This window comes from Centruroides vittatus, unplaced genomic scaffold (assembly GCF_030686945.1).
Source record: "Centruroides vittatus isolate TY-2023 unplaced genomic scaffold, ASM3068694v2 contig_1114, whole genome shotgun sequence".
Classification (NCBI taxonomy): domain Eukaryota; kingdom Metazoa; phylum Arthropoda; class Arachnida; order Scorpiones; family Buthidae; genus Centruroides; species Centruroides vittatus.
The window spans coordinates 62,145-88,935 of NW_027120716.1; the positions used below are offsets into that span (position 1 = coordinate 62,145).

Genomic DNA, 26,791 nt, shown 5'->3' on the forward strand with positions numbered 1-26,791 from the left:
TTCAAATAAAGTTATTTAATGAATATATTAAAACACATTTACTATATTTATTTTCCAGCTGATTTTTCCAATATATTTTCAACAGATTTCTTTTCTTCTAGAACAGATGATATTTCATTCAACAATTCTTCAGTTGTCATTGTAAAGTCACTCTCTATCCACGATTCTTTTAGACGATCCATTATGATTTTTAACTTTGGTCCTCTTTTGAAGCCTTCTTTTAGTAGCATATTGCCATTAACAGGAAATTTTGGAATTTTCCAATTTTGTAACAAATTCAACAATCTCTTATTTCCTTGATATTTGAATAATTCACACGTCCATTCTTGAACATCACTAACTTTATCTGATGTCATTAACATTATTTTTTGATATGGTTTTAAATCTTCTTTATAAACTTCATCCAACCTCTGATTGATGATAAAATTTGATAACTTGTATTCATAATTGGAAAATTTTAATCGAAGACGCAGGTTTTTAAGCTATGTAAAGAGAATATAAAAAATTATTACCTTTTATATCAGTTTTAAAAATCAAAATTATCAATTTTATAATTTTTAAAATGTTGACACCATTTGCTAACTTTCAAAGAGAATAAATATAAATGATCATAGTAAAATAATCAACTCTAAAATCAACAAAAACTTTATCAAATTCTTATTAAACTTTGATAAAGATTTAATGATAAATGTATCCTGACATGAGTAATATAATTTTAGACAAATGCAGCAACTTCTTCTGATTTACTTTTTAATAAATTTTAAGCAAACAAAAACACTTTTTGCTTAAAGGAACTATTTTAAACAAAAATAGTTTTTGCTTTGCTTACAGGAATTAATGAAAATAAATAATGCAAGCATTCATACAGAGAAGATTCTATTCATGAAAGAATTTGCCAAGAAGACTTTTTCTTCATCTATGCAACTTTAAAATAAGTGGATTATTGATAAGAGTAATAGCAAATATTACTCTTATCAATAAGAGGTGTAATTTATATTCATACAGTATGCAGTTAGCTGCATACTGTATGAATATAAATTACACCTCTACAGAATACAAATTAAACTTCTTCTAACAGCCACAAAAAAGAAGAAGCATTATAAATAATTACATGATATGTCATGCTGATAACAACAAAATTACTACTGATTTATAAGTCCAAATTTCAGATACAAAATGATAGGCTTTGTTATTTTTCCATTGCAAAAGGCAGTGGTTCCAAAACTTTTTCAATTCTCAGCACCCTTGCTAAATCCAGGTTTTCCCAAGGCACCCTATGTCAAATCCTAACAAGTAAAATTTGCAAAATAATGAAATAGCCAATAATGTTTTTAATTAAAAAGCTAGGGTGTCAAGTAAAACATAAAATAAAACACACATTTAAGATAACAAAAAAAAATGTAATTGAACAAATTCAATTAATTATAATTAGTGGGATGGATGAGCATGTTGATCACTGCACATTTTCTCAAATCTTGGAATCAAACTGGACACAGCCACCCTCATTTCCTCCACATTGATTTTCATATCACAGCCGAAAATCCAGCTTTGCGCAAATAACAAGTCACAAATAGAATTAAAATTCTTTGAGCTTTACCATGCAGAATGGGATATTCATCTTTTACTGATATCCAAAATTCAGTTAATTCCATGCTGCTAAATTCTGTTTTCAACATTTTGTTGTAAGACAACTCAATAAGATTTTCTTCTGCAGCAGTAAATTCAGATGGAGCACTAGCATTAAATGGATCTTGAATCCATGCAAATTTATTGATATTACCATTTTGAAAATATTTTTGAAACCAAATAAAGCTGTGATAAATTTTTTCCAAAAATAAATTTCATACCACGAGAGAAATCAATTCCATTGAAGCATTGGAGGTAAATGGGAAACATTCTTTCCTCCATCTTCATTTATTTTTCTTTTCAGTAGTTTTAATGTTTTTATAAAAACTAAAATTTTCTCAATTGACTTTAAAAGGTGAATGTAGCTTCCCTACATGGAGAGATTCAGAGCATTCAGCTTTTCAAAAATATCACATAATTATGCTAGAATTACCAAAAACTCTATTCACAAAATTTTTGTCATACCTGTGGTCTTCCTCTTTAAGAAAAATATAAATTTCTTGTCGCAGTTCAAACATACAAAACAAAACATTACCACAAATTTTATCAAACGATGAAATCAGCCAATTAATTGTATCGTGTACAATACTTTATACATCAAGAAAAATACTGTAGGTCTACAGTATGATAAATACTGTATCCTTACTGTCAATTTATTATACTGTAGACCTACAGTGTACTCTTGTATATAGGAGCATGTACTGTACCTGCATTTAAATTTGTGTAAAATACAACATCGTTTTAAAGCAATTTAGAACAGAAAATTTAATAAATTAAATTTATATGTACAGGTTAGACCAGGAGTGGCCAACAGTTTTTGCCCTCAGGCCGAATTGGAAAGAAAAATTTTTTTCACGGGCCAAATGAAATATTAAAATTATATCATGTTAAATACAAATATGCTGACCCATGCGGCAGGTGAGGTTTGTTCAAACAGAAGTTCCTAACGCATGCACAATGTCATTTTACAACGCAAAGAAACATACAAACAAACAAGAAAACAAAAAGTCGACAGGCAGGCGGCACTGTGCGTCACATGTCAGCATGAACAGAGTGATATGGTGGATTGGCAGATGAGTTTCAGTGAGTGTGGGGTCTTTCGTTCTTCAAATAGTGTAAATTTATAACAGACAAATTCATTGTAGAGATTTAAACTTTTGTAAGTTTTTTAAAAAATGAAGAAATATCGCAAATCATCCATTCGATCAATTATTGGAAGTTAAGTAGCTAATATTGAAAAATTAATCGCAGGCCACATAAACCCATTATGTGGGCCGTATGTTGGCCACCCCTGGGCTAGACAATACATATTTACATGTGCATATTAAACAATTCCATTACCTTAGTCTGTCTAACCTGTTTTAACTTTTGCCACAAGAGAGCCATCGCTATCAGTTATTGCAATTACTCTTAGCTAGTGCTATAAATGTTAAACAATAAAATTTTTAATTGTTAATTGCTGCAGTATACTAGTTTAAATTGATGACATTTCTTATTTTAATTATATGTTAGATGAATTATTATTAATTAATAAATCTTAAGTTATGTATTTTTTAATTGTTCTAATAAGTCTTTTTGAATGTCAAGTCAATAAAATGAGACTTTCTATTAACTGTAGTCTTCTTGCCCTGCTTAATATTATCAGTGAGTTATTATTATTATAAATATAGGCAAATCCCAAAGTGATTTTGTTAAGTGGATTCTATTGTATTTATGTGAATCTTTCATATTTTTTCATTTTGTATAAGAATAGTCTTCTATAGAACCTTAATAAATATTCAATGTTCATATAATATAAATTTAAAATAAATTGATATTATTTAATAACAAAAACTGTTAAATTATTAAAATTTATACTAACATCATCATCATTATATAGCAATGCTGTTAAGAGAGTCATAGCATGAGGTTTTAAGGATAAACTTCTTGAACAAACTTTTGTAAATTCTTCAACATTTGGAGATTTTGGTAAACCTTAAAACAAAAATATACATAAAATCTTAGGTCTTACATATTAAATATTTATTGAATAATTTATCATAATATAAAAATTATTTTCACATCATATTACTGCAATATTTACAACAGTCAGAAAAAGCATTATAAATAATTTATTTACCGTAAAAAATATTGTAATGAATTCTTAGCTTTATGTATATAATTTTAGTTAATAAAAATATCACAAAATAATTTGACAAAACTGAAGAAGTAACCAAATGAAAAAAGCAGTACACCTTGTATAACTAGAGCAATATAAGGTAAAGGCATCAGTTTCAGACCAGCCTAAACGTAAGTCTGTATATTAGCATGCATATTAGCAAAATAATAACAATTTTTGCATTTATTTCTTTATCAGATTCTTATATTTGTCATTATACCCCTTCATTTTAATAAAAAATTATTTCATTCCTTTTTAAAATATCTATAAGCACTATGGCATTTTATCCACAATTGAACTCCAGGGACCACTTGTGGATCTCTTCACACAATTTAAGATTTTGGCTCGTACTCAACTGTACATGGCCTAAGAACATTATATTTAAGCAGAAATTATTTACAATGTGGTTTATATCTATGAAACATTAACTCTCCTTTGTATTGTATTGAAGAGTACACCATATGTTCATTTAGCTTCCCTAATACTGTGACCACCGTTCATAACTACATTTACAGCTTTTTCAAGGAGCTTCCTTTCTGTAACTAACTCTTTGCCATCTAAAAAAAGGAAAAATTTCTTTAAAATTTCTTGCTTGTTTTGTTTAGTCCTTAAAACTAAGCATTCACACTGCCACCATATCACAAGGAGCAAACCCAAGTGAGAAAAATCATCCCACAAACATAGTCAAAGGGACAGACTATTTTTTCTGATAAATTATACCTTACACTATTATAACTACATAAATTCTAAGTATTATATTTATTAGTATAATTTTAAAACGAATTTTTAAATGAACTCTCCTCAATTTTCTCTTCAAACTTTGGCTAAATCAAAATCAACTCCATGCAACATGCTCACTTTCAACTGCACTCGAGCTATAATGTGAAGAGGAGCTCTAAAGGGTTCAAAGTTACTTGTGCCTGTTCGATATGTTGCTAACTGAAAAAAATTATGACATAAATCATTATGATCTGCAATTGGTCCCTGTTCCACAACTGGTGCCTTTACATAATTAAACAAACAAAAATGTTTTGATCTACTTTTATAAGTCTTCTTCAGTTGGAATATCAAACTTAAATGAAAAGAACAAAAAGAATATTTGAAAAACATATCAAACACAACAGAAATAATTTAAATTAAAAGGAATAGGAAGTATGTTCTAAACCAGCGATTTTCAACCTTCTTAGCTCTGCAACCCCCAAATAGTAAATATAAATAAAATTAATATTTTGCAACCCCCACCCAAAGGAATAATAACCAATTAAGAAAACAATTTGCTTTTGTGTGTTTCTAAGGTAGATCCACATATGGAGAAAATTTTAAATGAAAAACAAATGCAGCCATCACAATAATTTCTTATCTTTACATGTGTACTTATTGTTAAGTAAAATGTTTATAAGTTTTTCTAAAAAATCATTTATAAGTTTATAAATGATTTTTTCTCGTAAAATGATATCATTATTGTTTTGCTGATCTCCCTTTAATGTCATTGCGACCCCTAGGTTGAGAAATGCTGTTCTAAACCAATAAAACATTCATACAATTCAAATACAAGAGATTTAAAAATCAGTAAATGCATATTATAAATGAAAACTTAAAACATAAATACAAGCAAACATATTTTATTTTCAAAAATAAAATATGTTTACTAGTAATAAAATAAAAATGAATAAAAATTATTGGAAGACTATACCCAAGTTAAAGCTCAAACAGATTTCCATGCTGTTGATAACATGTCAGCATTCCTATGATTTATACAAAAGTGTTTTTTTTTTTTTTTTAGATTTAAAGATTTCTAATAACTAAGAACCTGACAAAATTAGGGTTCCTGATGAGCCTAATGATCTTAACTTCATCTCATTTTATCTGTGTATCCTACTGGGAGATATAAGCCACTAAGTCTATGTTGAGATTTTTTAAATGGTATATTTATTATGGAGGTGTCAGAAAAGAGTGGAGATTAATTTTCCGTGTACTAACATATATAGTACAAGTAAGTAAAAGAATGGTATATTTGTGTTCCTTAATTCTTTGTGGTAGAGTGCATCCAGAATTCCCACATATGTTAATTGTGTGTTGAAGTTCTGGTCCTCAATTAAAATGGCATAAACACACAAGGAGTTAATATAGCTAAGTGAATCCTTGTCATTATGTAAATTTCAAAAACTGTTGGATTATGTTTATAGATCCAAGGCTTACATTGTTCATTTTACCCAATTCCTTGTCTATTTGTCTTAATGCAGGAATGTCTTATTAAGAGGGTTACATTACACTAAGTTCCATAATGTAATCTCTTCTTAGAAGTTGGATGTAAAAATGTAAATCTTGCTGTTTCAAAAGTGCTAATTAAGTTTCACATCGAATCAGAAGAAAACCCATGCTGTTCGGCAACCTTCTCAATATAATCTAGTTTGATGTAGGTATCAATGATATTTGTGCAATGGGTGTAAGCCCACCATATTAATAACCTGAATGCCAAGAGTTTCATGGAGAACAGATCGAACAAACTGTTGTGGGAAGAAAACAAGTTGATAATTGGGCTTACAGTAACTGTTGGTGTAGATATACCATCTTTGCATTTAATATGTTTTTTGAATGTCTTTTTTGTTCTTTTTCATTGTTCTAAGTTTAATGTTCCAACTAAAGAAGACCTAAGAAAGTAGATCCAAAACATTTTTGGTTGATTAAGTATATTGCTGAAGTTATAAAAGGTGTATTGATTCTTTTGTTTTAATAAAAATATTTCTATTTAATTATCTAAATTATTATATGACCAACTAATTAACAATAACTAATTACTTTTAATATTCATTGCAAAATATTTATGCACTAATATTATATCATCATACATATAGCTATTAATAAAAAAAAATAGATTATTATTTATATTTAGTATTTTATTCTTGATAATGTTAAAATTTCAAAATTATAACTTTTTGGTTTATTTTTGACACAGATTTTATAAAATTCAGAACTTTGACCTCTGAATCCAAAACTGTTTCAGTTTTATTTTCTTTATATGCTGCTAATTAACTAATTCAGTTTATAGTAAATTAATTTAATCTGTAAGATGAGTGTTTGCACAAGTCATAATTAATAAATCATGTAAATATATAGAAATATTCTCACAATGCAAAATATCAATAGATAATAAACAAATATATAACAAGTTACCTATATAGGGTGAAAGACCAATTTCAATCATTGTTTTAACTATTTCTTTGCAATGGTTTCCTGTTAAAATTTTACTCCATTCCATCCATATCCTTTCACCTGATATTCCTGAAAATAATTAATATGAAATGTTTATTTTCTTATTCAAAATGAAACTGTTTTATTAATTTAAATAGACATAATTGATCTATTTTCTAAAATTTCAAAATAATATAATTAATATTTCATAAATTAAACTGGTTGTGAATATCTATACCATTTATCAGGCCAACTTATAATGGGGTACAATCTACTTTCATGAGTCAAAAGTATCAAGGATCTATCATCACATTTTTATTTACTGTACAATTAAAATTTTATATTACCTCTATTTGGTAAAAACATTAAGACAAAATTTTTTACTTAACATTAAAAACTAATTTTCCATTATAAAAAAATTTTTATTTCCTTTCAATGTGTAAATCACAAATTTTGCTCTTCTTTTCCACACTGACTTTATACTGGAATTGTTAATGACAAAATAATTTTAAAAAAAACAATATAGCCTAATTGCAACATCAACATAGAGCATATTTCATTTCTGCATGGTTCCTGTACAGTATTTACACATTCTTTTCACTATGCCAAAATCAGAAAGAAAGATCACCACAAGTTATCTCTCACAGCACAGAGTTACCAACTCACAGTAATAGTTAAGATTTCTCCATGCAAATTATGAAATTAATATTCCTACTGAAATTACAAATGTTTTTAGAGTTTCAATAGGCTCTATTATATGCGATTGACCAAAAATAATATAATCATCAACCAATCAACTTGCTGACTATGCCTGCCATACAATATTCAATATATATCAATATAAAAGAAAAACAAAACAGTATTTTAATAGAAGTCATCAAAATTTAATAAGTTATAAGTATTTTTGAAATAGTGAAAGACTCTCTCTTTAAACATTTCAACTCAATAAATTAATCATAACAGTATAAATATGAAGACTATTTTTTAAATAAGGTCCGTTTTTTAATAAGAAGAAAAATACTGTAAATATCGTTAAAATTATTTTCTTTCTATATACTACATACTTTTATCTACTTTTCTACATAATTTCCATTTTGTTTAAACATTTGTCATACCGCTCAACAATTTTTTGAATTCCGACTTCAAAGAAATCTGCCTGCCTGTCAAGAAGCCCAATCCACAACTGCAGTTTTCACTTCTTCGCTGTTGAAATGTTGACCACCAAGGAACTCCTTTAAGTATTGAAACAAGTGAAAATCACTGGGTGCAAGGTCTGGACTGTGTGGATGATTGTATCGAGTCAAAATGATAAAGCACTGTTTAATCTTTTTGTTTTGTGATCGTCAGAAAGCAGTCTTGGAATGCACCGAGAAAACAATTTTCGATAATTCAGTTTCTCCGAAACAATGGTATACAAAACTGATCTTGAAATCTGTGGAAATTCAATTGATAACATTGAAATCGTGAATCGTCGGTCCTCTCGAATTTTGTTATCCACATCACGAATCAAATCTTCAGAAATCAGAGAAGGTCGGCCAGGGCGTGGTTCATCATGCACATTAACTCGCCCATCCTTGAACATTCTTACCCATTTTTGAACTTTACTGTCACTCATACCATTATCACCGTAAACTTCACAAATCTGACGGTGATTTCCACTGCTGCCAAGTTTCTTGCATTCAAGAATCGAATAACAGATCGTATCTCACAGTCGGCGGGAGACTCAATTTTCTTAAACATTTTAAACTTCTACAGCTCAGCATACAGACAGACAATATGGCTGCAAATGGCGTCAAAACGCGTGCCAAGCTTGCTCGGAGCAGAAGCGCATGCATTCTGCCGTGATTGCGCATTATTCTCACTTTCATTCACAAACAGACCTTATTTAAAAAATAGTCCTCGTATAATATGTACTCACTTTTTGAACCTTTGTATCCGGTACTTCTTCACTGTCCAGAAAACAAACGTTTTCGGCCTCACTCGAGGTCTGCTTCAGGTTAAAAGAACACAAGAACAAAAGAAAACTGGCTTTCCAATTATTTGAATTATCCTTCAAGGAACGTTTAGCTTTAAAATATATTCGAAAATTATGTTCGAATATATTACCATTTGCCAAATATTTAAAAATGCAACTTAAAGGAAATTCTTTTGTCAAGCATAAACTAATGAGTCACTGACATCACTGATATATAAGTGTGACCAGAGATCCAAAATCAATAAAATGTTTATTCTATATCTAATATTTCTAAAAAATAAGTAGCCTATACTTTCCATCAGAACATAAAACAAATATAATTGAAATTTCATCTAGATTGGACAAAAATTGCAGGAGTTATAAGGAATTCACACATACACGACAGCTTTTATATTAGTAATATATGTTTCATATATCTTGTCTTATTAGTATATACATAAGATTTTTATGTAAAAGAAATTTAATTTTAACAAATAATTTAGTTTATCTCTAATTACAAACATTTATAAAAAGTAAGACTATAAAATAATTTTATTAAACTGATATATTATTAACTATATTCATATATTTATGTGAATAATATATTAAGCTACAATTATTCTTTTAAACTTACTTCAATTTCTAAGAGAATTATTAAATTAATTTTTAAAAAATTTATACAATAATTATTTTTAAAATCAATGTTAACAACATATTTCTGAACAGTAAGATTCACAAAATTTTTAATGACAAGTAGTTGTATTTTTTACTTCATCATTGAAATAATTAATTTTCTAACAAAAGACTTTATTAATAATTATAAACAATCAAAATTATTATTTGTATAATTCAGTTATATTCTTCAATACTTTTCCTTCATTCATATTCTTTAGATACAGTGGTGCCTCATATAACGTACTTAATCCGTTCCAGGTGCACGTCCGTTAAGCGAAACGTCCGTTATACGAAACGCATTTTTCCATAGAAATACACGTTAAAACATCTAATTCGTTCCGCAGCATAAAATAACCGTACTGTATCATTTAAAAAAATGAACATGGGTGCGTTCTTTTATTCCTCCGCGTAACTCTGCGCGAGCGACATCCGTTTAAAAATTCCTGCGGAATGCGTTCCTAAATTCCGGTGGGAGTGCGCGCTGTCGAACGGCAAAAACGGCCGCTTGTAGCAGTAGTTTACGGTGGAAAGCAACATGGCGTCCTCCATGGCTCAGATAGTTTCGTTTCCGGGTCCATTATGTGGTTTAATGAATGAAAATTTAGAAATTGTGAAAGCGCGAGTAGTGCACGTGGTGATGTAAGTGTTTTTTTCGAATTTTTCTTCGAATGGTAGCCGGCATTCTAATTTTTTTCGTGGCTATTTTGAATGCTCTTTCAACAAATAATCCATTTTATGGTTAAATTTTACAATTGAGACCCTTCTTTTGCCTTTAAAAGCTCGTATTTTAGAATTATAGATTCCTCTATCACGATACTATCGATAGTGCTGACGCTGCCATCTTTCTTTCTTTCACCGTCGTTCCTAAATGCCTACAAACAGCAGCACACTCTCATAGTAGCGGAGACGCAGAGCGACTGCTATTAAAGAACGCACCCATGGAGCAGTCACCAATTATGCCGAAAAGTCCGTTGTTCGCAGCCAGTCCATTGCTCGAGTCACGTAACGGCCAAACAGAAAGTCCGTTGTTCGCAGCGTCCGTTATTCGAGGCGTACGTTATACGAGGCACTACTGTATTATAATTCAAGCACAGTGTGCAATCAATTCTTAAAGCTTTATTCATTATATATAAACTTTAATTTTAAATATAATAATCAATACTTGCCTCCTAAACCTTCTGCATTCTCTCTTATTGCATTTAGAGTGTCTGCATCATGACAATTAGGATCAACTGCTATTCTGCCATAAAACCTAAATTATAAGTTCAAATGAAAATTCTAATCTGAGAGAAAACTTTTTAATATTATGTGAAATTAATAATCTTTTCTTGTTTCAATTTTTATATTATGTAGAATATAAAAATTGAAACAAATACATAACTAATAATTTCCTATATTCAAAACTAAATTATATAATGAGGCCTACCAGTGGCCTCATTAGTGGTTCCATTCTCTGTTTCTCAAAGTGGTTCCATTCTCAAAGTGGTTTCTCAAAGTGGTTCCATTCTCTGAACACTGGGAGTTTGATCGTGGGTTCACATCTTGCCAGAACGGGCTGGCCGTGTGGAGTTTTCTGGGTTTTCTCCACCTCTGTAATGCCTAAACATCAGCCAGTTACCCTTAAAAAGACCTCCCAGAAGGCAACCTCCTAGGCAGATCGCCCAAGTGTTGCATTGCCATAAATTAACAAACAAGCAAATTATATAACTCTTTGTCATTTATAAAATTAATGATCTATACATATAAATGAGGATGTTTGTTTACTGTACACTCTTAGGCCATTCAACCAATTGCTATAAAACTTTGACATTCAGCATGAGACGTAATCTCAAAGAATGCTTCAAGAAAAAGAGGAATGTTGAGCTCTGGTGCAATGGGAGTCCCATGCACCACACACCTGGCAATGTTATGACATGACATGGTAAGTTCAGACAGGAAAGCAGAGTAATGTTAAGAACCAAAGATAGTTTTCATGTAATACCACCAGGCGTTTCCAGATTGGGAATTTTTTTATTGACTGACAACATTTGGGAAACTTTTTGGAGTGACATATTTTTCACTTTGAGTCTTTCTTCAGTAGACTAAAGCATAAAAATTTTGACATGACGGAACCTGTGAAATACCATTTAAGCATTGTAATCAAATAAGTTTTTCATAATTATTCATTTTAGAATAATTTTTTAATGATTCCTATTTCTAGGAGACAGCTTAACATGTTACTTTTGCTTTCCATACTCCAAACTGAGGCTACCAGCAACTGCATTAATAAGTAAGTAAAACTAATGGCAATAAATAATTTGAAGTGGCAAAAATCATTTAAACTGGCAAAATGGTTGGAGACTTTTTAAAAATTTTTCAGAGTTATCCAATTACTCAAATCTTTTAACTAAATTCTTTCATTCACAATATTACTCAATACAGTAGAGCGTCGATAAGTAAAACGTCGGTAAGTGGAATGGCCGAAAAGTGGAACGATTTTCAGTCGGACTGTGTCGTGCTGAATCGAACGTTTTTGATACTAAATTTACTTCTAAAGTATAATTTTCATGTTTTTTATATTCTTTAATATATTTATTTTGTTTGTACAAAATGCAGAAATAATTTTTAACAATACGATAGCCTCGATGATTATTATAAAAATTTTCGTTAGGCTTAAAATCGACGAAAATTGTACACAAAGCGACACGCAACGGAGAAAAATTCAACAGGAAGCGATACGCAACAAAGAAAAATTTGAACATAGGACAGGTTAATGTATTTTTTCGTACAAAGTCGGAAACTGGAACAAATCATTAACTGGAAGGACCCCAGTCCCCAATTGGTTCCACTTATCGACGCTCTACTGTATTTCAAATTAACATAGTCATTGTGATTTTCTCATATGTAATTTATTACTACTAAAATTCTTTTGTAAAATGACAATCTAATAAATAATAAATAATTTATTTTTACAAAAAAATTTGAAAGTATATGAGGAAAAAAAATCACATACAGTAGAGCATTGATTATCCCAAACAATTCAGGACTGATTGCTCGGATAACTGATCATTTATGAAAAATATGGTAAACATGAAACTGTACTCTATATGTTTTGTATCACACGTCTTACAAATACATACCTTACATAAAGTAGTACATTAAAGTAGGCCTACAGTTTAGGTTGGCAGGGAGGGGAAGAGTGCTGCAGCACCACAGCACTAGCAAAAAGTTGAATTTGCCAATTGGAATGTTTTCAATTAACTAATGTTTTGGTTGATCAGTATTTGGATAACCGATGATTTACTGTATTTTAATTTTTTTAACCTAAGAAATAATTTAATTTACCTGAAATATCTCAATATTCTTAAATAATCTTCTTTAATACGTAAAGTAGGATCACCAACAAAAATTACCCTATGCTTATTAAGGTCATCAGTGCCATTAAAATAGTCATATAACGTACCATCCAATCCTACAAGAAATAAAAGAATAAATTCTGAAAACTGTTTACTTTTAATCAAACTTCTGACATACTGATATCTTAAGTAATAAACATTTGACTAATTCTTATACTTCTCTAAAAATTGATTCAATGATAGTCTATAAATCTCAAATTTGTATTTCTATTTAGTTTATTATTTTGGAATTATTTCAGAATAATAAATATAATTCAATTAAACTATTTTCAATATATTTTTTTTTAATTATCTAATTCACTTTAATTCATTCTGGATCAGAAATAATTTGATTATTATGGATACTCAATTTATTTTTGTCTAAATCACAATCTTGTAATAACTTATCTGTTAATAATAATCATAACAACTTATTCATAAACTATTTTGTTATAATATTTTATTACATATATAATTATTATATAATATAATACTTGAAAAAATGCAAATTCTACATTATATAGTCTTTTTAATATTCTTTTTTTTATCATTATGAAAAATGCCAACATTTAAAAAAAATTCTGAAAATGTGTCATCATCTCAACTCTTGGCAACTAAATTTTTTTTTAAATTATAAAATCCTGAATATAATTTCAAAACTGTTCTGAAAAATTGAGACTAATTTTCTCAATTTGTAATTCCAAAAATATTGTCCCCTAGAAAAAATAATCAATATTTTAGCCAAAAAAACATACATTTTGGAATTTTATGGTTATGTCTGTATGTAACTTATTTAAAAAGTTTCATCGTTATAAGTTTCAGTTCTTTAATCAATGCATATCTAACTACAGTACTGATACAAAATGAATATATTAAAACAAATGTATATTTTAAGTAGTTATATAAAACAGAAAACACGAAGAACTATATAAATACAATATATATTTTTACCGAGAAACATAGAATTAATTGTAAGATCTCTCCGACTAGCATCCAACTGCCAATCTGTTGTAAACACCACATCAGCATGTCTGCCATCAGTTTTAACATCAATTCTCAATGATGTAATTTCAAAGTTTTCTTTGTCATTTATTCGAACAGAAATAGTCCCATGTGATTCTCCTTTTGCACTTATCATGCGAATATCTAATAAAAATATTGAAGCAAATAAATTAATTGTTAAATAGCATTTTAATAGATTAATTTAATATAATGGATTGTATAATTAAAGTCAAACATAAGCTTAAAAGTAAGTTGCAAAAGCTTTAAATATGAAGTAAAAGAAAAAGCAGTAAGATAAGTAAGATAGTAAGATTAGTAAGATAAAATCTATTGCTTTTACAATCAAGCAAATGCCATGTGCTTTTAACAAAAGGTAGAATGTACTCTGAGTCAAACATAAAATTATTTTAAAAACAATTGTTTCATTCAGCTTTTGCCTCTTTCTGTTCAGAGGACCTATTCTGAGTTGTATTGTTAAGCTAACGAATATGATAAAAACTAGATTCTATTGGAACCATGTGATTGGCATTTAATCAACTGTGAAAATGCTATTCTGAGCCATATGTTTTGTTTTCAGTTCCAATAGCCATGTGCAATAACCAAGTTTTACTTATCAATCATTCTTGAGGTGCCGTTAGGAATGTAATGAAACTAAAAAGAACATGGCAACTTTAGGTGTAAGGACAATATTACTTCATGAGCAATTGGAGATAGAGAAAATTAGCATGACACATCACAAATCTCAGTTTTTTGTCTTTGAGATAATGCTTTTGGGCTGAATGATACATGCTTTAAAGAAATTTGTCGTCTTCTGAAGCCATTACTATTATGCAATGAATTATGAGAAAAGCTATAGAGCCAGGGCCAGATATACAAGTAAGCTATGTAAGCTGTAGCTTAGGACCTGAGTTTCAAGGGAGCTCAAAAATTTCTACAAAAAAAAAAATTGAAGTCAAATTTTGTAATAATTATTTTTTTTTACAAACCAATAAAATATACTTTACTTTTTATTTTGTGTAGAATTTAATTATATTAATAACCAATATTGTTTATATTACATTTCTAGTGATTTCTTTTTAATATAAAATTTATTTGAGTTTTATAGGTAGCTTAGAAAAGCTACCTATAGCTCTGTAGTAACTTTTCTGCAATCAAAAATTGATGAAAACGATAATTTTAGTGTTTCCCTTTTTTAAATTATACCTTATTTTATAATATATTGCAATTAAATGTTTTATTGTTAAAAAGTATTATTAAAATTAATATGTTTATGTTAATTCTCTCTTTTTTTTATAAGATTGATTTCTAAAATTGTAAGGTGTTGATAAGGGGCCTCATACAGTTTCAAGGGCCTTGAAATGCCTAAATACTCTGGATAGAGCCAAAGTATTTTAATTAATATCTCGAACTGAGAGGTTATAGTTTGCTGGCTGCATTGTCCCTTCTTTGATGACATTTTAACAAAAATTTGGCTACAGAAACTAAAAACACATGCTTCACTTGGAAAACAGCAGGTTTCAGTCACATGGCAAAAATACAATATTAACTGAACTGTGATTGGGATTGCTTAAAGTGTAACAGCTATCGATAGCATGAACCCAGATGCAACTCGACCGACTACCCATAGCAAAACCCACTTAATATGGAGAAGAGAAGAGAATAGTAATTTGTCTAAGGTTTGTTAACTGCCTTTTGCTAAGAAGACTTATCAAATGTCCCGTGTATTGCTCTCATTGAGTTATTGGAAGAGCTCAGAATAGGTTCCCAGATCAAATGCTGCTAATAAATTCTTACAATAATTCTTGTAATTAATATAAAAACAAATTTTATTTTATTTATTTATTTAGTTGTTTTTGTTTGTTTGGTTTATTGCTATGGAGATTCAGGGCAGAAGTCAGCTGTTTTAAAGAGACATGGCAAAAATAATCACATTTTTAAAAAGAGAGAAAGCATAACAAAAGTCATCTGATTTTACAAAGACTAGTGATTCAAAATGGAATTTTTAATTTATCATAAAATGTAAATTTTATAAAAGAAAAAATCAAACAACAAGTTGCATAATTTTTCTGGAAAGGAGTTAAAATTGCTTATGGCATCACCTGTTATGAGATTTTATTTTAAAAAAAACTTGTTATATTATTAATTATTATAAAATGGCAAAAAGTTTAATTTTGAAATAGAGAGAAGTTTTATAAAAAGAAAAAAAAATATAAATGTTAATAAAAGTAACATCTTCATAAAGTCAAACCCTCAATTGAGATATGATACCTCACCCCTTGACCTTTAAACCACAAAATTTAATAGCATCAGTCCCTAATACATAAACCTCTCTACAAAATTTCAGAAATCGTATACTAATATATAAAGCAAGAGTGTTTGTTTGCTAGAGATAATCTCAGAACCAATTTTTAAAATTTTTTCACTATTGGAAAGCTTATTCTTTCCATATGATTCATACATAGGCTATATACTATTATCATATTAAACAAGGAAAATGCACAAGAACAATGTCTTTACCACTACATTTGTCTTGCATTGCCATTCATCTGCTCTGTTCAAGGTCCTTCACCACCTGGTGGGTTTTTTAAATTTATTACTGTATATTTTCAGTTTCTATTTGTGCAGTTTTGGGTAGTTGTATATATGAATTGTTTATGTTTTCTTGAGCATTCATTTCTTATAATAATACTCTTATGCTATCAGATACTTACAACTGTAAGAAGTGAATTTACTTCCTTTTGTAAGTAGGCCAAAAGCATTTTTGTGTGTTCATTGTCTTAGTATTAATCCCACTATACAATAACTGTACAGTAGAATTGTAAATGTAAATAATTGTAAATACAGTAGACCCCCCCTATAACACAGGTTAATACAACACGGCGAAAAAATTGTGATCGTATTCATAGAACACGCTAAAAGAGACTCGTATAACACAGTAAAACGTCATAGCCGACTCTTGTCGCGACAGGATTGGTCGAATCTGGACCAATAGCGGATATCGTATAAACAGTTGAGTTTAGACGAGCACTGGACCTACTAAAAAACAATTATTATTCAATGGCCATAAAAATTATAGTTTTATTAATGATGTTGCCAAAGTTAAGTTATTTTTCTGCGAAAAATTCGCTGATCAGGAAACGCGCCCACCATTCGATGAGCCGCTCCGTGATGAAAACAAGCTTAAGCAATGGTGTCGCCAAACAGTGTGCACTCAGTAAGTAATCCTACAATTTTTTTATAGCATAGTTTATATGGATTATTCCCAAAAACTTATACGTGATTTGGAAATGTGTCAAATTAGTCTAGAATCAGTTAATTTTATGGAAGAAAACCTTTCAAACAGCCATAGCCCCTAACTGCACACGTGCCAGGCTGTGATTAGCTCATGTATTTAAGTGACTCGTACAACACGGATTCATATAACACGGAACGTATCTACTGTGTTATAGGGGGCTCTACTGTAATTACTATTTACAAATAAGAAATAGTCTTATATTATCAGATATCTACCTACATTAAGTGAGTTGTTTCGGTTACTTTTCAGTTTTACACATGTGCAAGTGAATCATATCAACAATAAAATGCCTTAAAAAAAGTTGCAATTATCACAAAATATATCCCTGTCAAGGGACCATTGGAAGCTTATTACTTTTTGATGTACTGTATAGTACATAAGCTACCTTAATACTCAGATCCCTCACTCCTACCTGCTGATTTCATCTTCCCTACAAACTCCCAAACCCTTTGATTGATCTAGACCAGTGTTTCTCAACGGGGGCGATATCGCCCCCATGTGGGCGATTTTCTATGTTGGGGCGATTAGTAACAATTTATATTTGGGGGGGCAAAAAATTTTTTGGGCGATATAGTAAAACATTATATTAAGAATAATTAGATATTTTATTCGTTATATCGTACAATAATTAAACAAATAACATTATATTAGTCACTACTCTATTCAATGCAATACGAATTTGAGGGCCGAGGCTAACGCCCAACAAAATTTTTTTCGAAATGAAGGGGGCGATACTATGTAGCGGTTTTATTGAAGGGGGCGACGATTTGTTAGAGGTTGAGAAACACTGATCTAGACCAAATTCTTTATAACTCTATGGCAATGACCAATACAGGGGTGGGCAAGGTGGGCTTGCTGCCAGGGGAGGCAGATTGCTAGGGGTGGCAAAATTGGAAACAAAAATTAAATTAATAAAACATTCTTAATTTCAGATAATAAATCATTTTAGTTTTTTGGAAATAATTAAGTAATTAAATGTGTGAGATCTGAGCCCTTAAAATTATACTATATGTATATTTAAAAATGGCAACAAATAACTATCTTGCCCAATTACTAGGTTGGCACCTGCATCTCTGGTATCATATGGGGAAACATGAACTACCATAAAATTAGGATCCCTCACTCCTCTCTGATTTCATCCCTTACAAACTGCCAACCCTTTGACTGATTTGCATCAAATTTTAAATAGTTACTCTCTGCCATCCTGTGGCAGACATATTCTACCCTATAATGAGGACAACTCAATCTCCTCCCAAGCAACTCTGGGCATTCTTTGCTAGTTTTTGATAAAAAGACACAGGAGGTATTAAACTTTAAAGTAGATAAGTAGATAAACAAAATCATGCTCCCATACACACAAAATCCCCAACTTTTTTGCATTTCTCAATGTTTCAAGATCCCAAGTCCAAAAATGTAAAAATCTAGGGTGGTCATTTTGGACTGATCATCATACATTCCCTTTATTATATATAACATTTGGAAAAGTAAAAATGTGATATATAAACAATAAATTTATAACACAGATAATCTTACTTTCTGCAGTGAACATCTCTTTCATTTGTTGAGGAGTAGCTGTTGATGCGAAATCAATATCTAGTGGTTGTTTGTTCATAAGTAAATCTCTAACTGCTCCTCCTGCAACACGTAATTCATAGCCATAACGTTGAAATATACTTGCAAGTTCTTTAACTTCTGGCGTTAGTAGAGTTTGAAATAATGGAGTAGAAAGCTTCATTTTATGTAAATATCTGTAGGAAATATTATTCAAATATGATTTCTTCAGAAAATGTAGTGAATAATTTTGATACAGATTACAGTTATGGTAAGAATTAGATAACAGTTTGGCCCAATATATCAATTTATGCTTCATGAGATAAATTTTTACCTGGAAAGAAAATAATAAAATTTTTAAATGTTATCATAATTTATAAATAATTATTAGTTTATTACATCATCAATAGCAATTTTACTAATTGATATGTTCAGAAATGATATTTTATGCAATAATTTATATTTTTACTATTACACAAATCAACCTTTTAATTATAAAAAACTCAAAAATAGTTTGCAGACAGTGCTTTATTTTTTCAAATCACCATTATAATATATGCAGTGAAAGTCCATTAACTCAGCATCCGGTATGTCAGCATGACAAGTTCATCATTAAGAAAAGGGTAGTTATTGGTGTACTGGGTGGGACCCGAGTTAAGATATTCATTTAAAAGTGTTCAAAATGTGCAGTTCTTGGAAAGAAGTATGGGTTATTTTTAGAGATGACAAATGCCAGACTCATTTGTCATCTCTAAAAAGGGATACTATATACTCCCGTCGGGAGTATATAGTATCCCTTTACAGGACGACAGATGGCGGAAACAATTACTGTACATAGGGTCCACTAAACGCCCACTATACACTAGAATAAAGGAGCATAAATCCGACATTACCCGCCATAAATACACAACGGCATTGTCCACGTATGCAGCAAACCCGGATATAACACCGATTTTTAATGAGGAAAAAGTGATCCGCACCACCCAACATCAAGAACATCTGAGAACTTTGGAAGAGATAGAAATTTACAAGGCCGATCGCACAATAACATGCATCAATTTCAAAGAAAAAATAAATCTTTCCACTGCTTGGCAATTTTTATTGGAAGAAAGGTCGTAAAGCGGTAAACGTCACACGTAATAATCATAGGATGCACGCATCGTTTTCCCAACGGAATAAAAGAAATTTAAATGTTTAGAATGGCATGCGGTTGTCACACATACTCGATCTTTTAAATATGGAACACATTCCATTTGTTTATGCTGTTCGATTATCGAATCCAGTTCCAGCAAAAAGAATTTGCCTGGGGAAGAACCCAGAAGGGGCAGCGAAAACGTTCGCCATTTTGAAAATATTTCACGCCGGTTATCGGTTTTAGAAGGTATTTAATTCTTTCAAAAATAGAAGTGCTCGACCAGGCCCTATATAAGTGGTTTTTACTGAACAGATCTGAGGTTAGTTATATTTCTGATCCTATATTAAATAAAAAAGTAAAAATTTCATGAGAAAATAAATATTGAAGGTCAGTGTTCATTTTGAAGTGGCTGACTTATCAGATTCAAGATTTGTCATGATATCCATAAGATGAATTTGTTGGAAGAACAGAAATTAGATGATTTCAAAACTGCATCTTCATTTCGTGACATGTTTAGTGAATCAGATGGAGAAAATAGCTTAAACCCAAGAGCAGATTTATAACGCAGATGAGACTGGATTAATATGGAAGTGTCTACCTAATTCTACTTTGGCTGATGTTGATGAGAAGGTAGCTCATGGGTTCAAAAACTAAATCAAGAACATATAACTATGCTAATTTATGCAAATACATCAAGAAATCATAAGGTAAAGTTATTTCTGATTAAAAAATTTGCTAAACCAAAGTACTTTAAAGGCATAACTAACCTCTCTGTAAATTACTATGCACAGAGTAACAATTGGATAGACAAAGAAATTTTTACCAAGTGGTTTCTAGCTTCTGGTAAAAGATTTCACTGAGTTCGGCATTAAAATAGTTCCTTTGGCATTAACACAAGCACTTTCAACAAGTTTATAATCGTAGTCTTCAAGTGAAAAGAACGATTTTAATAAAACAAACGTGCAGAATGTTCCAAGGAGAACAGAATTTTTGAATTCAAAACAGGCATCCGGTAATTCCGTTAAGAACGTGCAAAAAGATTTTGACATGTTCGAATTCTTAAATCTACGGTGTGAGCGGTGCATGCATGGAATTGACACCGCGATGGCAATACGATGTTAAGCGTGTTTCGTTGTTTAAACGCCGATACAATGCTACCCACACCCAGGGTAGATCTAGGGTGGGAACAGTGCATGCTTCCGTAGTAGCTACAAGTAGTGCTTCCCAGATGAACACAAGCCTTCAATTGTTGCAACATTTTATTATTTCCATTCTGGACCACAGGGGGTTGTAGCCTTGCTTGAGAACTTTTTTAGCGAGCTCTGTAGTATATTTTCCCTTGGCTACATCGTCCTGATGCTCTGCGAGACGGGAGGCGAGCATTCTTGTTGTTGCTCCTATGTATCTTGTGCTAGCTCCCGTCGTCGGATTTTCTAGGTGTATTGCGTAAACTCCTGATTTTTCTAAAGTGGTTAGCTTGTCAGGATCATTACAGATGCACCTACGTAGATTTGATAGAGGGGTTATAGGTAGAGTGAAGTTGTACTGCCGAAAGATGCGGCTGATGCGTATAGAGGGTGGTCCGAGATACGGCAACGAAATCTGGATCACATGTTTTTTCTTTTCTGTGCAGCATGGTACGTGGGAATAGACTCTCCTTTACCCTGCGGAGTACATGCTCATATTTGCCATACGTGAATCCTGCACAAGATACCGCCACTCTCACAATGTCTAATTCAATTTTTACTGCTATCTGCGTCGACGGAAGCAATAGTGCCCTTCTAACAAGTGCAGCAATGGCAGCATTGATATACCGCAACGGTTAAAAAGCTTCTGCTGGGATAATAGACGGTAACTCGTTAGATTTGTAATGAACTACAAACTGTGGCCTCTCAACCAACTTTCGTATGCACAAATCCAAGAACATTATCGATTCATCCTGCTCTTTCTCCCAAGTGAAACTGATCGTAGGGTATGTGCCTGATAGTTGCTGCACAAATTTGAAAAATTCCTCCTCTGTGTTCTCCCATATTATTAAGATATCATCGACATAGTGCAGATATAGTGACGGATAACTGATGGCAAGAGGGGAGTGGAAAAGTCTACGCTCGATTTCGCTCATAACGAGCTCAGTTAAGACTGCAGATAGCAGGGAGCCCATAGGAACTCCTCGCTTTTCCAAGTAGATGTTCTTGTTGAAAAGAAAATAGTTGTGCTCGGTGATGAAAGTTAGGGCGTCACGTATGTCTAGCACCTGTTGTATGTTAAATCCTTTGCTGATGATCAGGGCATTGGCAAGCATTATGGCTTTGAAAACAGGCACAGATGGATATAAGGACACCACATTCAATTTGTAGAAAGTATAGGAGCATTCATGCTTTCTACTTATGCTGGAAACAATGGAGGACTTAGCAGCCACCAACGAAGGGGTAACGTATGGTGAATCCGAAAGAAGTTCACGCAAGAACTTTGCGAGCACCTTTTCTAGGAAATATGTAGGATGCGATCTCTTATTTACTAGTGGAAGTAATGGCCAGTTTGTTTTGTGCGTTTTTGGTTGGAAAAATAGACTAGGGCATGCTACATTTGTGGAAGGATCGAGGCATCCAGTTAGGGTCGAGGCTACTCCTGGTAATGCTATTATTTTCCTTGCTCTTCGCAGTACTGTTGGCGTTGGATCGTCATTTACTACCTGCGAGTGTGATTGCGATAGGAACTCATTGGCTCTAATGATAAAATCATCCTTCCTGCACAGAACGAATCAATTGTCCTTGTCAGAAATCAATAGCCTCAAGTCATTCCTAGCTAGGAATTGCATTACTGCTTTTTGGTTCACGTAACGCTTAGGTGCACCAGCTACTTGCTTCACCGCCACAAGCTTCGTGATGATTTCTAATACCATTTGTGGGTGCATGGTTGCTGCCTGGCAGGACTTCACTGCTGCTAAAGCAGCTGGCACTAACCGGTTAAGGTCGGTGTTGTTGGGGGGGGGAATGTACTTGGGTCCCCTTTGTAGGACGTCGTGCACTTCAACAGGCACATCCTCTTCCACATAACTGTAATATGGAGTGGTTGTTAGCACCCTTTCTTGTGTGTGTGATGAACAAATTAACCATTGCAGTTTTTTGCTCAATTTCTATCTTATCGCCTGCATAGAATTGGATGCTATGCTCTGTATTTTTCCTAATTGAACATATAGGTAGAAGAGTCACACGCTTTAGAGAATTGTAGATGCGTCTCATACATTTGTAGTTCTGCTTCTGCGAGGCACTTAACACCAAACTCAGTGAAATCTTTTACCAGAAGCTAGTTAAACCTTGGCGTGAGTACCTAACTTTATTTTTGCAAGTGGTTTCTTTATTCATTTGTCCTCAATGTTAAAAGAAATTATGAAACAAGGGAATACCAGAGAATTGTAAAATTCTGTTGCTCCTGGATAACTGTCGTGCACATCCTCTTGATGAAGTGCCCATTAATAGAAGCATTTTCATATGTTATCTTCCAGCTATCATCATAAATCTGATCCAACCAATGGATCAGATTTGCTTTTAATTTCTATATTTCAATATTAATATCAAGTCAATAAAAAGTTTATGGTAAAATATAGTATGGAGTAAAGTATGAGTTAGGCTTATTTTTAATAGTAACTACAAGCAACTAGAAACTATATTTATGCAGCATCTATTGATGCCAGTTAACCGAGTCTGTTGTATAATACTGATCATTTTTTGATACCTCATTTTAGGACTCCCTTTTGTCCTGGGTCCTGTGCCTCTGCAACAAATGCAGAGGCACAGGATGACAATTGAGAAACTAAAGTAATTATCTGTTTCTGTAAAGACCTAAACTCAAGTCTGGATAAGATTCTCAGGAATTCTAAGGTGATTTGGCATGAATATACCTCCATATCTCTCCTCCTCCTCTTGAGTTGTTTGTTTGTTTGTGTGTGTTTGTGTGTGTCTTTTTGTGCAAATAAATCACAACACCTAGAAAATGAACAAATATATGTAAAAGTGGTGGCAAAGAAACGATATTATATTTGTGAACTAAAGAAGTGGGAAATCCATTTTCATTTCTGAAACTGGAACTGTTGGAACTGATCTAACAGACCACTTCTGTTGGAACCGTTAAGCCAGATGATTCCTTAGAACAATTAGACTAGATTGTTCCTCAGTACCATTATTTTCCAGCATAACTGCTTAGTCTGTTGGACTAAATGATCCCTCATCAGTCTTAAATATATAATAGATTGTTTGTGTGTCTCTGTTCTCAGCTTTTTGGCTAATCTGCTCCAAATTATTCTTGCTTAACTCAAACTCTGAAGAAAATATAGAATATTGCAAACCCTAAATACATTATCCCTCCCCTGATTTAACATTTGTTTGTTTGTTAAGTTATAACAACACAACACTTTGGGCGATCTGCCTAGGGCAGGGATGGTGAACCTATGGCACGTAAGAGAAATCATCTGGCATGTAATGTATCATATGATTTGTCTTTTTCAATCATTTTTTTTGTTGATCACCTGATCATCTTTTTTTCAATCAGATTTTTTACATTTATTCGAATTAAAGCGTATTCGTTTAATTTCTTTAAATATCATTATTAGAAGTCTAAGACTTTAGCACGCATTAACATCTTTAAAGCTAAGTATGCTTACAATATGGCATACAACGACAAGGACAAATGATTTGTGCAAACTCAAAAAGGTTTGCCATCCCTGGCCAGGGGGATGCCTTCTGGGAGGTCTTTTAAGGGAAACTGGCCTCTATTTAGGCATTACAGACGTGGAGAAAACCCGGAAAACTCCATGTGGCCAGCCCATCCAAGCAAGGTGCAAACCCACAACCGAACTCCCAGTGTTCAGGGTACGAAGACAGCTTGGGCCCCCTGGTTTAATCCCCCCTTATTAACTCCTAAACCCTTTGTCCAATCCATACCAAATCTTTCATATTTATTCTCTTGGACTCTGAGGAAAATGTAGACTTTCACAAAATTTGAATAGCTAACTCTTTCCCCAATTTGATCTCCTTGACACTTCATGATAAACACAACAACCCTATGCTAAAATAACCAAATTTGTAATATGGTTTTCATTTTAATGTTTAGTGTTCTTACTTTTTGGTGAGACAATGCCACAAATATCTGCACATTACTAATAAAACAAATTACAAACTCTAATAAAAACATAAATTTTTAAAATATCTTTACAAATTTAAAATACCCAAAACTAATTTGATTATTCCTAAAAACTCACAGAACATTTCCATTTAAATCAAGTACGAATACATATAAAGCATTCAGTTTCACGCTAAGCCATTTTCGTAAAAGTATAAAACAAAGAACATATTAATAGTTCCAAGTCCAGAATGGTTCCAATCCAAAACTACCCACCTTTAGCAAACTGTCTGCCCTACTTTCTTTACATCACAAAACGTGCTTAAAGTATCAACTCGGTCACAAATTCGATCTCTTCTTTTACTTTACAGATTTCTCTTTTTCAGTTGAATTATCGTCATTTCTAATCATAAACTGACTATCTAATTATATAGAAATTTATGAGTCAAAAGCATATATAAAGTATCAAGTTTGAAAGGCTTTATCTCTTCAAACACAAATGATAGGACCCACGTGTTTTAAAAAAGTTTTATCTAGGATCAAATATTGACGAATTATATATCAAGTTCCCACTTTATCTGTACGTGAGTCCCACTGTTTCCTTGCTGGAATCAGAGACGAGCCGCCATCTTGGCTACCTAAGGTAACATTAACCCCTATTTTAATTACATATTACCTTTGTTTTTAATATTTAACCATTATTAAAGTGTTAAAGTACATATAAAAAATATAGCAAAACAGATAAGGAAACATTTAAATGCCTATCAGTCAATCCATGTAATATATCACATTTTTAATTGATTAATTTCTTAAGATTACAAGGCTCTTACTACGTATCTTACCCACTTGCTATATACAATCAACCATTAAAAATTTATTTTCAGTCAAATAGTACCATGATAGTACTTAAATAGACTGTATAATGTTAAAAAATAGTAAATCATACTTAATCACAAGCACTAGGAAATATTTCTTCGTCAGATTCTTTTCGTAAACATTTCACTACCGTACACTTCACTTCGCCGCACAAGGCTAAAGTGTTGCCAAATACACAAACAATAATGATTTTAAATTATGAACAATTATAATTGGAAATAAACCATAAATTATATTTAATTTTGGAAATATAAAATTATTCTAAATATTAATTTATAGAAACTTTATAATTTTACATTTAAAAACATATAATTAATTTCAAATTGTTTCGCTTTTACATTAGCAAATGATTTCACATTTTCTCGTTTTTAATTATGGATTTGAATGGAGTTTCGGGTATCACTTCAACGGAATTTTCATTTGATAGCTATTTTATAATGAAATGAATATTAATATCGCGCTAATATATTATCGATGTTTTATAGAATTGTTATTTTTAAACACTTTCTTACGATGAAAATATTGAGTACGTTCGTTAAGTCAAACGAGTTAAACGAGAATGACATCATCGTTATTCTTGTTTCGTTAGACTTTTCGAACGATTCGTTATGACTAAATGGCTGTTTCTAAAATCGAGGATATGAATGTTGCTAGTGCAGCCTTATCCAAAATATTTTTCTTAGGTTGCTTCGGATGGACAGTTATTTCAATCATTTCACTTTTTAATTCACAATTTAAACACTCGAGTAGATCTAGAAACATCGATATCGTCGGGCGCCACGATAACGAAGTAAACTAACTCTTTCCTTCGTGAGCTTTGTTAGGGTTTCGTTCA

General features: G+C 31.6%; 1 protein-coding gene across 2 annotated transcripts; it reads right to left on the bottom strand.

Moving 5' to 3' along the window:
* On the bottom strand, window positions 1–26,117 carry LOC136977484 (CCA tRNA nucleotidyltransferase 1, mitochondrial). Of its 2 annotated transcripts, none has more exons than XM_067272989.1 (8): window positions 26,027–26,117; window positions 18,810–19,024; window positions 13,931–14,125; window positions 12,930–13,056; window positions 10,772–10,857; window positions 6,959–7,066; window positions 3,488–3,600; window positions 1–482 (listed from the first exon to the last, which is right to left on the bottom strand). In XM_067272989.1, exons 2-8 carry the CDS (start codon window positions 19,009–19,011, stop codon window positions 48–50), a joined length of 1,266 nt encoding a protein of 421 aa, XP_067129090.1. In that variant the 5' UTR covers window positions 19,012–19,024; window positions 26,027–26,117; the 3' UTR covers window positions 1–47. The 2 variants fall into 2 exon arrangements, with proteins under 2 accessions (XP_067129090.1, XP_067129084.1); XM_067272983.1 differs by having other exon boundaries at window positions 18,810–19,161; window positions 26,027–26,104.
* Between the last annotated feature and the right edge of the window lie 674 nt (window positions 26,118–26,791).